Source organism: Gymnoscopelus braueri, assembly GCF_963280865.1.
Source record: "Gymnoscopelus braueri genome assembly, chromosome: 2".
Taxonomy (NCBI): Eukaryota; Metazoa; Chordata; class Actinopteri; order Myctophiformes; family Myctophidae; genus Gymnoscopelus; species Gymnoscopelus braueri.
Window position 1 is genome coordinate 21256208 of NC_137604.1, and position 15384 is coordinate 21271591.

Sequence of the window (15384 nt, forward strand, 5' to 3'; positions counted from 1 at the left end):
GTAATTAAAGCGGGTCATGTTTGCATGTTTGGAATTGTAAACAGCTGAAATCAATAATCTATCAGTATTCCGATATTAACCTGCAGGATGGGGGCCGCATGTGGCCCCCAGGCCGCTAGTAGCCCATATATGATCTAGAGTACATTGGGCCACAATAAAACATTTCAAATCCCTTGGAATGGGTGTTCTTAGTTATTTATTCACTTGTTTGTTTTGATCTCAGCAAACATGTTGATATTAATAGCTTGGACAATGAATTTTTATGCAAAAATGAAGGTAGGGTTTTGTGCTATAGCTTGCTTTGTTCTTTGTGTAATTCCTATGTGGCTTCTCAGCATCCACTGGAACAATGGACATTGTTTTCTAAATGTGTTGTCTTTTGCAGACAGTGTTGATTAAAAGTTGCTATTCCTTTTGTATACGTGCCTTTGATTGTTTTTTTAGCATACTTTTCCATCTACTGTACTATTGGTGTCTCGGGGAGAGGGAGAGTCGAACAGAAATCAGTCGGTGTGTTCAATGGAAACTAATTAGAGTTTCCTACTCTGACCTTCTACAAACACTGGTTTCATAACTCCGCCGCCGCATGTTCCAATGGCTTTTTATGTTCCCTGCCATTACAAGATAATAAAAAAAAAACACCCAGTCCAGGATTTGCATACAAATTGAAACTATTTACTCGACAGTATTATAAACATAGCAAAGCACGCAGGCGGGCATTATGAGCAAATTGTGCAAAACGATCCACCAACTTATCAGATTATTGGAAAAACATGCATTGCAAATCGTAAATGACTAAATGAATGAGACACTGGAACTGCATAATGCGGTGGAGCTCCATTAAATGGCAGAAAATTGGCCTGCAGAATTAACGGTACAAAATGTGTAGGCAGATAACTCTGATCACGACTACATTGTGTCAGCCGCAGTGTTGATTCACAGTGTTGATTTTGTCGACTGAAACTACTGACGAAAATTAAATAAAAACGAAGCTATGATGACTAAAACTGAGACTAAATATATTGACAATTTCATCAACAAATAAAAACTAGACTAAAATGTCAGCGAGGGACGAGTGGAGAAGAGATTCAGTAGAACTGAGACGAGTCATTTTATGGTTGGTTGCGCTCGGGTGTTGCGCTCTGAAAATAGCAGATCTACAAGCTCACAACGCATCGGCTATTTTCAGCATGCAACCAAGTGTTAAATCAGCCATTACGACACCAACAAGGCCTGCCAAAACACATTCTAGTCGACTAAATCAACTGTAGATTTAGTCGACTATAATCTTATGATTTTTAGTCGACTAAAACTAGACAAAAACGATTTAGATGACTAAAATATGACAAACTAAATGGAATTTTATTCAAAAGACTATGAATAATTCAAAAAAAAAAAATTGCTGTCAAAATCAGCACTGGTCAGTCGTTGCATGGTCCATAAAAGCGCACTACATTCACTATTACTGCAGTGAATTTCCTATTGTATGTTTCTTGATTTTGTGAGCAGCTGTAACATTTTGGCGCTTCTGTGTTTTGCATTTGGAACAACCAGTGGTGCAAAGTAACTAAGTACATTTACTCAAGTTTATTACTTAAGTGCAGTTTTGAGGTAGGCTACTTTGACCTCAAAAGGAATATTTCCATGTTTCAATGCATTATACTTCTCCAATAGATCTCAGAGGCAAATATTGTACTTTTGACTCCATTGTAATTATTTGACTACTTCGTAAATTTAGATTATTATTACAAAACATATATTAAGCCCTATGTTATACTTGAAAATAGCCGATATAAAACATATATTAAGCCCTATGTTATACTTGAAAATAGCCGATCTACAAGCTCACAGTGGCCCTCATTTATCAACGCGGTGCAGCCCAAATAATGGGCGTAGGGCGAGATCACCGCACCTTTCGGCATTTATCAATATATCCTGACGTGGGCTTCATCCTACCATACGCTGAGATCTCACGTCTGGTCGAGACCAGTTGTTGACGTTGGCTGCGCCCGTTTATTCCATTCTAGACCTGCGGAGCAGCATTGTCTGACTGTCTGACAGGCATCTGGACACATAATCCACTCCTAAATGTATATCTACACACTAATAATTAATCCCTGTGAAAATATAACATTTTATAAAGTAATTTAAACAAACTGCTTTAACAGTCATTCAGTTGCATTGGCTATTTTAAAATAGCAGATCTGCAAGCTCAAAAACGGGTCGCATCGCCACGCGTTGTGAGCTTGTAGATCTGCTATTTTCAAAATATACGAGCGCTTTTGCGTCGGGACTCGAGTCCCGCGGTCGGGACTGCCGACGATCTTTTCATGGACAGTGAGGTGTACAAACTTACAGTAGCTTGTCCTATGTTATGGAGTTATGTCATAGAGAGTTTTGAAGACTGGGTTAAGGATATAAACCCGACGCTCCAATCTCTTATTAACGGGACGGACCGAAACCACTGCCGCCCGTCCGAGTCTCACGGGGAATATCCTACATGACTGCTTGTGCACTGCTCGGTATGGGTTAAATAAATTAATATACAAACGTATTCCATTCATGGCGATGTGATTGGTATCATAATATGTCATTCATGTAGGCTACAAGCCTACGTGACAAAGATTGTAGGCTACCGCTACGGTACGGATTACAATACATGAAAAACACAGCTGGGCGGGCGTGTGTGTGTGTGTGTGTGAGAGAGAGAGAGAGAGAGAGAGGGGGGGGGCGTGTGCGTGTGTGGCGAGGCAGGCGGGGGAAACTCTTTCTCATTGGCTTTTGATGTCTTTGGTCGTATTCTGGTCCTTCTTCATGTCGTAAAATCGGGGCGTTTTGAGAATATTTAAGGGCGTGTTATTTAAATGACGCTAGGTTCCAGCCGTGACATTTATCAAGCCTGGGACCAAATGTAGGCTCGGATCAGCTGTGTAGGATTCGTTGATAAATGTGACTTCGACGTTGGTGTACGGCCGAATATATGGAAAAATATAAGCCGGTTTATACGCTGCGTTGATAAATGAGGGCCAGTGTGTTGTGATGCAACCCGTCGCATTGCAAAACTAACGTTGTATTATCAAAGTATCAAAAACAGAAAAACTCCAGTAAAAGTAAAAGTACCTTACATTACACAAAATTAAACTCAGTAATTGAGTAACTGTACTTCGTTATTATCTACCACAGTCAAATACAAACCCATCCTCTTACCATTCAAAGTCATGGGCCCGACAGATGCAGGACTCCGCCGAAAGAAGTTTGGCGTAGTCCCTTCCCAGCATGCAGTAGTTTCCCGGCCTGCGTTTCATGTAGATCTGCTTTTGGCCCATCACGCACGGCTCGCCCTGCGGACACAGCGAGGCGCCGTCATTATTTCAAAACGGAACTCATTTTGTGGCATTGACACCAGCATGACGGGGACCGTACGAGTGACTGGAAAACAGTGGTGGGAAAAGTATTCCCATTTTTTTTACTTAAGTAAAAGTATCAATACTGCAATGTAGAAATACTCTGTTACAAGTAAAAGTCCAGAATAAAAAATGTACTGTGCTTACTCATTATGCGGAATGTCCCTTTTCAAGTTTTCAAATGTATACAAATCTTTTGAAAATAGCCGATCTACAAGCTCACAATGTGTCGCATCGCGACGCATTGTGAGCTTGTAGATCAGCTATTTTCAAATAGCCAAAATGTATATAGGGCTGACAACCTAGCCTTGACAACCTTGCAGGATTCTGCAAAGGCTAAAATGTTAGATAGCATGTTATGTAGACAGATGCCAGGTCATTGTTGGCCTGGCACCTATAGTTTATTGTAGGCTGATGATAGGTTCTTGGTTTACGTATGTATTAGTTATTATTAGATTATTGGTTTACTTATGTATTATTTTTATTATTAGTTTACTATTTTTATGCATTTGATGTATTATGTGTATCATTATGTATTTATCTTGTGTCCTTGCTTACTGTAAGTCACTCTGGATTAAAAGCGTCTGCTTGATGTAGTGGAGTACAAGTAAAATTTGTGGAAATTGGAAATACTCAAGTAAAGTACAAAGACCTCAAAATTGTACTTAAGTACAGTACTTGAGTAAATGTACTTAGTTACTTTACACCATTGCTGGAAAAGGGCACATTTTGTATTTCACCTGATTATGTAAGTGCCAGGTCTGGTAGTCTTCCTCTGCACACTTTCTGCTGAAGAGGGACTTGTAGTCTATTTTGATGAGCTGCCATTCGGAGCGGTGGCTGAAATGTCCGAAGAAACTGCAGAGGAAGTGCAGACAGTTAGATATTTTCGTCCGAGAAGACATTATGTATTGTACTGTAAAGCAGCCATTCTCAACCTTTTTTTTTTTCATTTCGAGGACCCCCAGTTTCTGTGAATATGAATTAGGCCATGGACCCCCATTTGATACAACCTTTTATCTCTGGGACCCCAATTCACACTGCAAAATCGTCAGCGTTTATTTAAATCTGAGAGTTTGGTTCCATTTGTCCACTCTCAGAGTTACAGACCCAAAATGGTCCTTTTTTCGACCCCTGGTGGTCCCTGGACCCGAAGTTGAGAATAGGTCGCCCTAGAGTTTTCGTATCCAACTATGGCAAAAGTACACTTTCAGGCAGCCATGCGCCAACAGATAGTCAAACTAATGTGAAGTGGCAAGGCCTGTCTGTATCCTGCACTTCTCGGCACAACAGTAGTTAGCTCAATGTTTGATGGAGCGATCCCTCATAATGACATCATGTACGACATCGATCAAAAGTGTCTCTCAGTTGGACTCGCATCAGCTTTTATGACTCATCCTCTGTCTCTCATAAATGTCTTCACAAAGACTATAAACCCTCTGCCCCTAAAACAAATTGACACTTTTCCCTCCCCGCAGCCATAGACCAAACTACCCCCCTTTTCCCATCTAACAGAAGAAAAGGACTGAACAGGATAAATGAAACGCGTCATTCCCTAATCCCTCCACCTGGGCGGGATCCGCCGACTATGAAAAGACGCTGAAAAGTGGTGCTTACGTCATGATCTGGTTCTCGGCGCCGGCCTCCACCAAGACTCCGTCCACGAACAGGGGCACCAACGAGAAGCTGTGTCGGGTCCATTGCCTGCCCTCGTCAAAGCTGACCCTGTGTGTGTGTGTGTGTGAGACAGAGAAAGCTCTCTATTAAACCTTTGTTGCACGCAATGGTGGAAAAAGTAGGCTACTCAAATGTCTTACTTAAGTAAAAGTATCAAAACCGCAATGTAGAAGTACTCTGTTACAAGTAAAAGTCCGGAATTCAAAATGTACATAAGTGAATTAAAGTACAAAAGTATTGGTATCAAAATCTACTTAAAGTATCAAAAGTAAAAGTACTCAAATGTTTGAAAATAGCAGATCTACAAGCTCACAACGCGTCACAATGCGACGCGTTGTGAGCTTGTAGATCGTCTATTTTCAAATAGCCTATAAAAAAATAGGGCTGAAGTGGTTAATGTATGTTTTATAACGTAATAATTTATATCTGCAAAGCAACTACTGTAACTAAAGTTTTCAAATAATTGTAGTGGAGTAAAAGTACAATATTTGCCTCTGAGATGTAGTGGAGTGGAAGTAAAAGTATAAGCAATTGGAAATACTCAAGTAAAGTAAAAAATACCTCAAAATTGTACTTTAGAACAGTACTTGAGTATACCATGTACTGTACTTAGTTACTCTACACCACTGGTTGCACGACGGTGTCGCGCTGCAAAAAAATAGGCGATCTACAAGCTCACAACGCATCGCTGCCGCGACGCGTCGAGAGCTTGTAGATCTACTCTCGGGCCCGTAACACTCTGGTATAGTTCGGGGCATTAGAGGCAGACCACAGAGGAGGGGATCTAGGTAGGGGATCAGCGTGGACTGGCTCGTCTCTATAGGCCGAGAGTCTACGGTTACATGGCGGCGTAATTAGCTTACACAGTAGCCTTGGGGTGAGTATGAAAAGGAGGAGCATAAAAGGGGATATGAATGTGATAGCCTATTTGACTATCAAAGAAAAGGTGGTGCATAAAGGCATTTTCAGAGAACATGAAAAGATATGTCGGTATCAAAGGAGAGAGAAAGAAAAGGAAGAGAAAAAAAACGCAACGTCGGGGAACACGGGTGAGAGTTCGCCGCAGCGAGGTGGAGGGGGAGGGAGGACAAGAAAAGAACTGTTTCATGTTCGACTGCAGACCTACAAAAGGCTAGGAGCAGGAGGGGGAGGAGGGAGAATGAAAGTTGGGGAGGCTTTTTTGCTGTCGAGGTACGGGCTCTCTATTGATTCTGACAGCTTATCAACATGGCTGCAGAAGTGGTAACAAACGAGGGGAGTATTATAGGCTACCTGAGTGTGACTGTGCTCATTGAGAGCATTGAGGCCTGTGTGGTGTGGAGTGCAGCTCTCTCCCCCCTCTCCTGTCCCCTCCCCCCCCTGCCTTCTTCAACATCTAGGCTAAAAGCACTGACAACAGGAGCATAGTGTTGACATGCATCCATTTACCGGGATTCACAGGCTAGAGAGAAATGTTTCATATCACACACTGACAGAGAGAGAGAGAGAGAGAGAGAGAGAGAGAGAGAGAGAGAGAGAGAGAGAGAGAGAGACACGACTTGCTGCCATGCTGTGCACTTACTTTCCTTCAGTGGAGGGGGAAAAGTACTCAGATATTTTACTTAAGTAAGAGTAGCAATACCCACAGTGTAGAAATGCTCTGTTAGAAGTAAAAAAGGCCTGTGTTCAAAATGTTACTTGAGAAAAAGTACAAAGGTATTGGTGTCAAAATATACTTTATTGTACCAAAAGTAAAAGTACTAAAATGTTTGAAAATAGCAGATCTACAAGCTCACAACGCGTCGTGTGAGCTTGTAAATCGGCTATTTTCAAATAGCCTAAAATAGGGCTAAAGTGGTTAATTTAAGTGGTGCTTCATAATATAATAATTTATATCTGCAAAGTAACTAGTAGCTAAAGTTATCAAATAATTGTAGTGGAGTAAAAGTACAATATTTGCCTCTGAGATGTAGTGGAGTAGAAGTACAGTAGAAGTATAGACAATTGGAAATACTCAAGTAAAGTAAAACATACCTCAAAATTGTACTTAAGTACAGTACTTGAGTAAATGTACTTAGTTACTTTGCGCCACTGCTTTCTGTCTGTCTGTCTGTCTGTCTGTCTGTCTGTCTGTCTGTCTGTCTGTCTGTCTGCCTGTCTCTCTCCATCCAACCTCTATCTATCTATCTATCTATCTATCTATCTATCTATCTATCTATCAATCAATCATTCTGTTTTAGTTCCCTCCACTGCAGCAGCAGTTAAATTGGGTTGTAGGAGAGAACCCCCCGGCAGGCCTAGATACACTTTCCTGCTTCAGAAACTCATTTCGAAAAATTGTTGCAAAAAGTGATTGGAGAGCAGATCTGGTCTCAGTTGAATTAGTCTGCGCTGAGGCAAAGCAAAAGGCACCCACTCTGACAAGAGGAAGGCAATGTGTTAATGAAAACACTAAAAGAGGGTCGATGGCCGAAGGGCTGTAAATCATGAGTGGAGAGTGAAATACAAATCTCAAAATAATATTTCCCAAGACTTGCTGGAAGAAGAACGGCATTGGAAAAAGTATTAGCAAATACAGTATCACATACTGACTCGTTATTTCATGAGCATGAAGAATGGACCTAGAAATTGGCATTTGTGTTCTAATATATACTATTAGAGAAGCTTGACATAATGCAATAACATGATAACAAGTGGGACAAATGAGAGTAGTTTGTGTTGATAGTAACGTACCACAAGTGTCTGGTCGGTACAGACGGCTGTTTCACAGCAACAAGCGCTCCTCCTTTGTCCAGAAACCACATTTTATGCTCTTCTTCAAATATCTGAAAACAGTGATTGATCGATTGATTGATTGATTGAATACTTTTGATAGTCAAAAATGTAAGCAGCACTTGAGTACAGTAAAACACTGGATAACACAAAAAGGTTCTAGGGACTTACTTGAGTATTTTCATTTCTTAATACTCCACTTGATAATCCACTACTGTACATATATATAAATATTTGTATTGTAATTAATATTAATTTGGGGGTCCTTGACATGAAAAAGTTTGAGAACCACTGCTCTGAACAGCTGGTTACTCAGTACATCCTGCCAATCAGTCAAGTATACTGTCTACAAAGTAAACCTCCACAACCTGTAAAATGGCTTTTCCCAGCAGGGTGAAGGAATCATAGAATCATACCATAAGATAAAACAGCACGCTACTCCCCATGCTTTGAATATAAAGTACATCATTACATAAATTATGCACTTTTAACCTGCTGTCCCAACATTATGGGGCAAAAAAATATATATATTAAAAGTCAGAAGAAGCAAAGATTTGAGTTGAACAAAAATATACATATTCAAAGATTTGCGGGGAAAAAACATTACAATTTTCCAAAAATAAAAAAAGAGGTTAAAATGATTGTGATATTAACACATTTAGCTGGGGACCCCCTGGTACCCCCCCCCCCCGGACCCCACTTTGACACCATCGAACGACAAAGTATAAAATAGGGCAGCAGAGTCTCAAAGTGGGGTCCATGATGGACCCTTACAGGTCTGTAACTCATAAGCATACAGTATACAAATGGAACCAAATTGTTCAAACTAGTTCCATTTGTATAGACCCAGAGTTATGAGAGTTCTTTGAAATTCTAAAGTTTGAGAAACACTGCATTAGGGCATAAGTAGGAAACGTCAAAATATCTTTGCAGAAACCTTGTATCTCCATATTTCATAAATTAATGCCCAACTTCATGTCACACAAAAGCAGTGAAAAAGGCGACACGTTATGAGCTCGTAAATCAGCTATTTTCACTACTTTAATTTCTTTTTAAATAATAAAAAAAAGAGGAACGGTTTTGGACAAGGTTTCCACCCGACAGCAAAGGTATCCAGGTTGGATTCTGTATAAGCTCACCTGTCTCCAGTTGTTTCCAGCGTCAGACGAGATAAACATGCCCACGTTGTTGTAAGACAGCTCCGCTCCAATGTTGCCTGCAGGGAAAAATAAACAGCAGCATCTTATGAGATGAAAGTCTAAATTACACACGGAAACAGGTCACAGGTGTATTATAGACACTCGGTTAATGAAGCTATCTGACTGGCATGGATCCTGACGCTGTAATTAGCTTTTTCTCTCACAATCCCAGCACATACAAGAGACCGAATTAATCTCTGTTAGCGACCATGTCACTCAGTCAATATTAGCCATGTGACAAGGTGGCTGGTAAATATATACATTTTCTATCATTATGACCTTGTGTTTGGTGTGACACAGATGAGTTCCCGGATTTGAATGGCTTAAAGGGGAAGACCACTCATTTTCAACATTGAACTATGTCTTTAATACACCTTAGAGCTGTTGTGTGGAAATAAGAAAAAAGTCCCCCCCCCCTCTATGCTGCCTAGAACTGGATAATTGATTGAGGTCATGTGATCAGTGACATACGCAGGGTGTACTTTTGGCTAAGGGGGCGGAGCCAAAAGTACAAAAGTAAATCCTTGGCACAAAATATTTTTGAGATGGGGGGGTCCGCAGCCAAATATCAGTGGTGGAGAAAGTACTAAAATGTTTTACTTAAGTAAAAGTATCAATACTGCAATGCAGAAGTACTGTTACAAGTAAAAGTCCAGAATTCAAAATGTGCTTGAGTAAAAGTACAAAAGTATTGGTATCAAAATGTACTTGAAGTAACAAAAGTGGAGTAGAAGTAAAAGTATAGACAATTGGAAATACTCCAGTAAAGTACCTCAAAATTGTACTTAAGTACAGCACTTGAGTAAATGTACTTAGTTACTTTACAACACTGCCAAAAACATATCACTTTGCGGGTCCTTGACATGAAAAAGGTTTGAGTACCACTGCCCTAAGACGTTATACTGGATAAGGGATTCAGTGTTGGTTTTTTATCTAACTCTCATGTCACTCTGACTTTGCCCGCACTTTGCTGGTTTGAGAGTGTAACTAAACTCTTCAAAGTCAAGCTGCAGACGGAACAGAATAGATTAAGGTTGATAGTAGGATTGGCTCCACAGTCACACACTCGGTATAGGAGACAATTTAAATGTCTTTCAGTGGAAGCTAGACATGGGGGTCACTGTTCTCCAGGCTGCCTCGACATCAGTGGTTCTCAAACTTTTTCCATGTCAAGGACCTCCCAAAATGATATGTATTTGGCCCACGGACGGCCATCTCAAAAATATGTTGTTGTTCCAGGGACCACCACTCTGTTGGTACATCTTGTGCATAGGTACATAAGAGTAAAACGTATTTATGTTCAGCTTCCTTCAGACAATGCAGCAGCATAGGTAATATTTGTGCACGGTACTTATTTGTGTTGTGATTTATTTATCTTATTTATCTTATTTATTATAGCTATACGACTGCCACACACGTAGGTTTTCCACCTTGCATTGTTTGGACTGTTATTGTCATCTGTAGTGTTTTCTTGGCCACCGCCACCACAGCCCAGGACACATTGCCACATGTTTGATTTATATGGTGTTTGTCATGTTGTTGAAATGATCTCTTCACCTGTCTGTGAAGGCACAGCTGTCAAGGGAATCACTGAGCCATAGCAAGAGGCTCTGCAATGACTCTGCAATGCACTCACACATAAAAACAAAAACACATGCGTATGCATGAAAAAGAACACGGTGCGTGGGCACACACGCACACATGCACACATGCACACATGCACGCACCCACGCACACAATCTTCCAACCGTACAATCACTTAGGGTGAGTGTGAGGGCTAAGAGTGGATATCAATGGTGTAAAGTAACTAAGTACATTTACTCAAGTACTGTACTTATAGGCCTACAATGTTGAGGTATTTGTGCTTTAAGGCACGGTCACACCGCACTTTTATTTTACCTCTGGGGCGGAATCTGCCAATGCTTTGTCAATGCAAATGCATGGATTCTAGTGAAAGATGTGCAAGACCATGAATCCACGCATTTGCATTGACAAAGCATTGGCAGATTCCGCCCCATACTTAGGTAAAATAAAAGTCTGGTGTGAACCATGCCCTTACTTGAGTATTTCCCATTTCCAATGCACTTCTATTCCACTACATCTCAGAGCCAAATATTGTACTTTTACTCCACTACAATTATTTGAAAACTTGAGTTACTAGTTACTTTGCAGATATAAAATATTACAATATAAAACATACATTAACCACTTTAGTCCTATTTTATACCTAGGCTATTTGAAAATTGCCGATCTACAAGCGCGTAGCATCGCAACGCGTTGTGAGCTTGTAGATCTGCTATTTTCAAACATTTCAGAACTAGACTTTTACTTGCAACAGAGTACTTCTACATTGCAGTATTGATACTTTTACTTAAGTGAAATATCAGAGTACTTTTTCCACCACTGGTGGATATGTTTTTTTTTGCCGATCTACAAGCTCACAGTTGTGAGCTTGTAGATCTGCTATTTTCAAATAGCCCTGTAGGTATAAAATAGGGCTAAAGTGGCTAATGTAAGCTTTAAAATATAATAATTCATATCTGCCGTAACTAGTAACTAAAGTTTTCAAATAATTATAGTGGCATAAAAGTACAATATTTGCCTCTGAGATGTAGTGGAGTAGAAGTATAAAGTATTGAACAAATTGGAAATACTCCAGTAAATAAGTACCTCAACATTGTACGAAAGTACAGTACTTGAGTAAATATACTTTGTTACTTAAATCCCACCACTGACCAAAATGATTACGTCTCACCTGTGGCAACGATGATCCCGGGGGCAGAGCTTTTGGTGGAGATGGTTCCAGACAGGTATGGGTTCTCTGACGTCTGCAGTTGGAGGTGCAGCGAACAGAAAGGCTGGAGGAAGAAATCATGTATGTCTCAACTGTGAGCTGGAAGAACACAACAATTCATACACACCGGTACACAGGTTTGATTGCCTATATGCCTACACTTGACCACTTTCAACCTGGCAACTCATAGCGTGGCACCAAGTGCCGCGCTATGAGCTTGTAGATCTACATTTTTTGGGGGGGGAAATCGTGAAAGATTTAAGGGAACATTTTTAACTCAAATCTTTGCTTCTGGGGGATTCTACGAATGTCTTCTAAATCCTAAAAAAAAACATATGTTGATATCAATGGTTCTCAAACGTTTTCATGTCAAGGACCCCCAAAATGATATGTACTGTATTTAGCCCCATCTCAAAATATTTAGTTCCAGGGACCCCCAGAAGCAAAGATTTAAGTTAAAAGTGTATTATATATTCAAATATTTGCACACATTTTCACGATTTTTCCCCTCAAAAATAGCAGATCTACAAGCTCATAGCGTGGAACTCGGTGCCGTGCTATGAGCTTGTAGATCTGCTATTTTTGAATAGCCACAGAAATCTAAAAATGACACACAGATGCGTTCCCGGTTAATCATTTTAGAAAATTACAAAATAAAAATGCAGAAATAACGCTATATCCGCCATATAATGTCGTACGACAAAGTATAAAATAGGGCTTCAATTGTTAAATATATGTCACACATTGATATAATTCTTTCTGAAGAACAATTGCTGAAATGTAATCAAAACATTATGTATAAAATAAATGTATAAAGATATATAGCTACACTCTCGAAAATAACAACAAAGTATTTTGAATCTCGAGTCACAGAGAGTCGTCAGTTCTTTTGCTGGAAAGCCATGCGATGAAAAGAACGGAGAAAAAAGAGAAAGAAATTGAAATGAAAACCCTGCTTTCAATTTAGTCTCGGAAAAGAGAGAATCAACCGCATCAAACCGCATTTCATCTGTCATTAAATACAAAGCATGATGGATTCTACATAACAGAATAATGACAAATCTTTAGGGCAAACGTACACACACACAACAGAAGACAATTACTGTTCAGCAACTAGGAAAACAAAAAAGGCGCCTCTGTTTTCATCTCCATTCCGATTGATAGCGTGAAATTGTTGTAAAGACACAGAGGGCACGAAGCCTGAACTGGGTAATCAAAAGTAACCCACCATGGTAATTAAAATGTCACACAAATGTGCAATCACACTGAACTGTAAGCCACCCAGAGAGCTCCTGCAATCACCTCTAAACCAGCATGGAGCCCTTCTAATGTCTCCAACATTCTTGTTCCTAATCGTGAACGTACAGTGAGTTGCAGTGAAGCTGCCTAATGAGACGGGAGACAAAGCAAGCCTAATGCCAGTGTTTTTTTTACTTAAGTAAAAGTATCAATACGGCAATGTAGAAATACTCACGTTATTAAAAGTCCAGAATTTCTAAATGTAGTTGAGTAAAAGTACAAAAGTATTGGTATCAAAATGCACTTAAAGTACCAAAAGTAAAAGTACTCATTATGCAGAATGTTCTATTTCAAGTTTTCAAATGTATAAAAATGTTTTGAAAATAGCAGATCTATAAGCTCACGATGTGGTGTCGCATCGCGACGCATTGTGAGCTTATAGATCTGCTATTTTCAAATGGCCGAAATGTATATAGGGCTGAAGTGGTTAATGTATGTTTTGTAATAATAATCAAAATCTACAAAGTAACTACAGTAGTAACTAAAGTTTTCAAATAATTGTAGTGGAGTAAAAGTACAATATTTACCTCTGAGATAGTGGAGTAGAAGTAAAAGTATTGGAAATTGGGAAATACTCAATTAAAGTACAAGTAGAGTACTTGAGTACATTTACTTAGTTACTTTACACCACTGCCTAATCCTAATGCTGAAGTTACATTGCGTCGTACAATGGTGTCGAGTGCTGAACATAGCCGATCTGTAAAATTATATTATACAATTATAATCTAAACTCTAAGATTATAGATCTGCTATTTTGGATGCACAACAGGAATGTATATATAAATAAAGCAGCCTTGTTGAAGTCAGGAATTGCAGTACATCTGGATCTGTTTAGTGTTGCGTCTTATCTAGCATTATTTTTCAACAGGGTTTTCTTTCATACTGTAACTAAATGTGCGATTTCCCCAGAGCATGTGTTAGAGCGATAGGGCGTATTATCAGCGATGCTACATTACGGCAAAGGCCCTGATTCAAGCACAAAGATACCTCTATCCTCAGTTATTTAACATTCTAAACCCTCTGTTTTATTATAGCTTATATAACTGTAGGCCAAGGTGCCTCGCCGTATCTTGATTGACTTTCCGTAATTAGCTCTAATTATCCTATATTCTTTCTCGTGGATTTGATAGTGGGAAAAGTTCATCTATTGTGACGCCGTAATAAGATGACGTTTCTCTCTCTGAGACAATTATTCAAGCCTTATTTGATAAGATGCTATGATATGAAATCTATGGAGAAAGGGAATCCATTTTAATTCAGTCAAGTATGTCTTAGTTCTTCTTGATCGGGGCTATATACGGTTTATGTAATATTGAATGAAATAAGGAATTCATTCTATAAAAAAAGATTTGTTAATTTAAATCTCATTGGTGTTTTAGGAAGCGCCAAAGTATAAAGTAGGGCATAAGTGGTTAATGTATATTTTGTAGAATGGAGTAGAAGTATCAAAAAAGGGAAATACTCAAATACTCAAACGTGTACTTTAACCCATTAAGACCAGGAACGCATCTGTGTAATTTTAGATTTCTTTGGGCTATTCAAAAATAGCAGATCTACAAGCTTGTATATCTGCTATTTTTGAAAAAAATCGTGAACATTTGTAACTAAAATCTTTGCTTCGATCTGGGGGGTCCTTGGAACAAAGCATTTTGAGATGGGGGGGTCAGCGGCCTCAGGTCTTAATGGGTTAAGTACAGTACATGAGTACATGTAGGCTATACTTAGTTACTTTCCACCACTGGTCAAGCTGGCCTGGCGGCTGGTATTGTCGGCCAGGTGGCAGAGCCGGCCCTGACCCATTTGGTGCCCCGAGGCACGATGTGAACGAATGCCCCCACATTGAAAACAAAACGATTTAATTAATGAATCCAGCGATCCTGGAAATGCTCTATGAATAAGGATAAGGCGCAAAATTAAGAACCAAATTGAAAACAAAACTATGATTTAAATAGACCAATGCTAAAGACCGTAAGCATAAATTAACACTGATATGAATATGAATGAATTCGCGGAGGGCTTTATTTAAAATAGATAGATGTTTTATTCCTAATAATGAGGAATCTCTTGTCACATAATGATTCTCATGCACTCAGCGAGAGGGGGGGGCAACCACAGTGACGAGACCTCTTTCACAGTCTCATTGTCTGATGTCAAATAAAATGTAAGTTACATGCTGTAAACTGCTGTTTCACGCACTCTGCATCCACGCACTCTGCTTGTATTTGTGCATGTGTGTGCGTTCATACAAATAGTATGCTAT

At 39.5% G+C, this 15384-nt stretch overlaps 1 protein-coding gene across 1 annotated transcript in view; it reads right to left on the minus strand.

Moving 5' to 3' along the window:
* Positions 1-15384, minus strand: part of sorcs3a (sortilin related VPS10 domain containing receptor 3a) — a gene marked incomplete at its 3' end in the record, with an annotated part of 175460 nt that overhangs the window by 43299 nt on the left and 116777 nt on the right. The window contains exons 9-14 of the mRNA XM_080447921.1: positions 11787-11889; positions 8972-9048; positions 7794-7885; positions 5022-5129; positions 4145-4262; positions 3208-3341 (exon numbers count right to left, since the gene is read on the minus strand). Coding sequence (XP_080304047.1) covers positions 3208-3341; positions 4145-4262; positions 5022-5129; positions 7794-7885; positions 8972-9048; positions 11787-11889 — 632 coding nt within the window. The remainder of the gene's footprint in view (positions 1-3207; positions 3342-4144; positions 4263-5021; positions 5130-7793; positions 7886-8971; positions 9049-11786; positions 11890-15384) is intronic.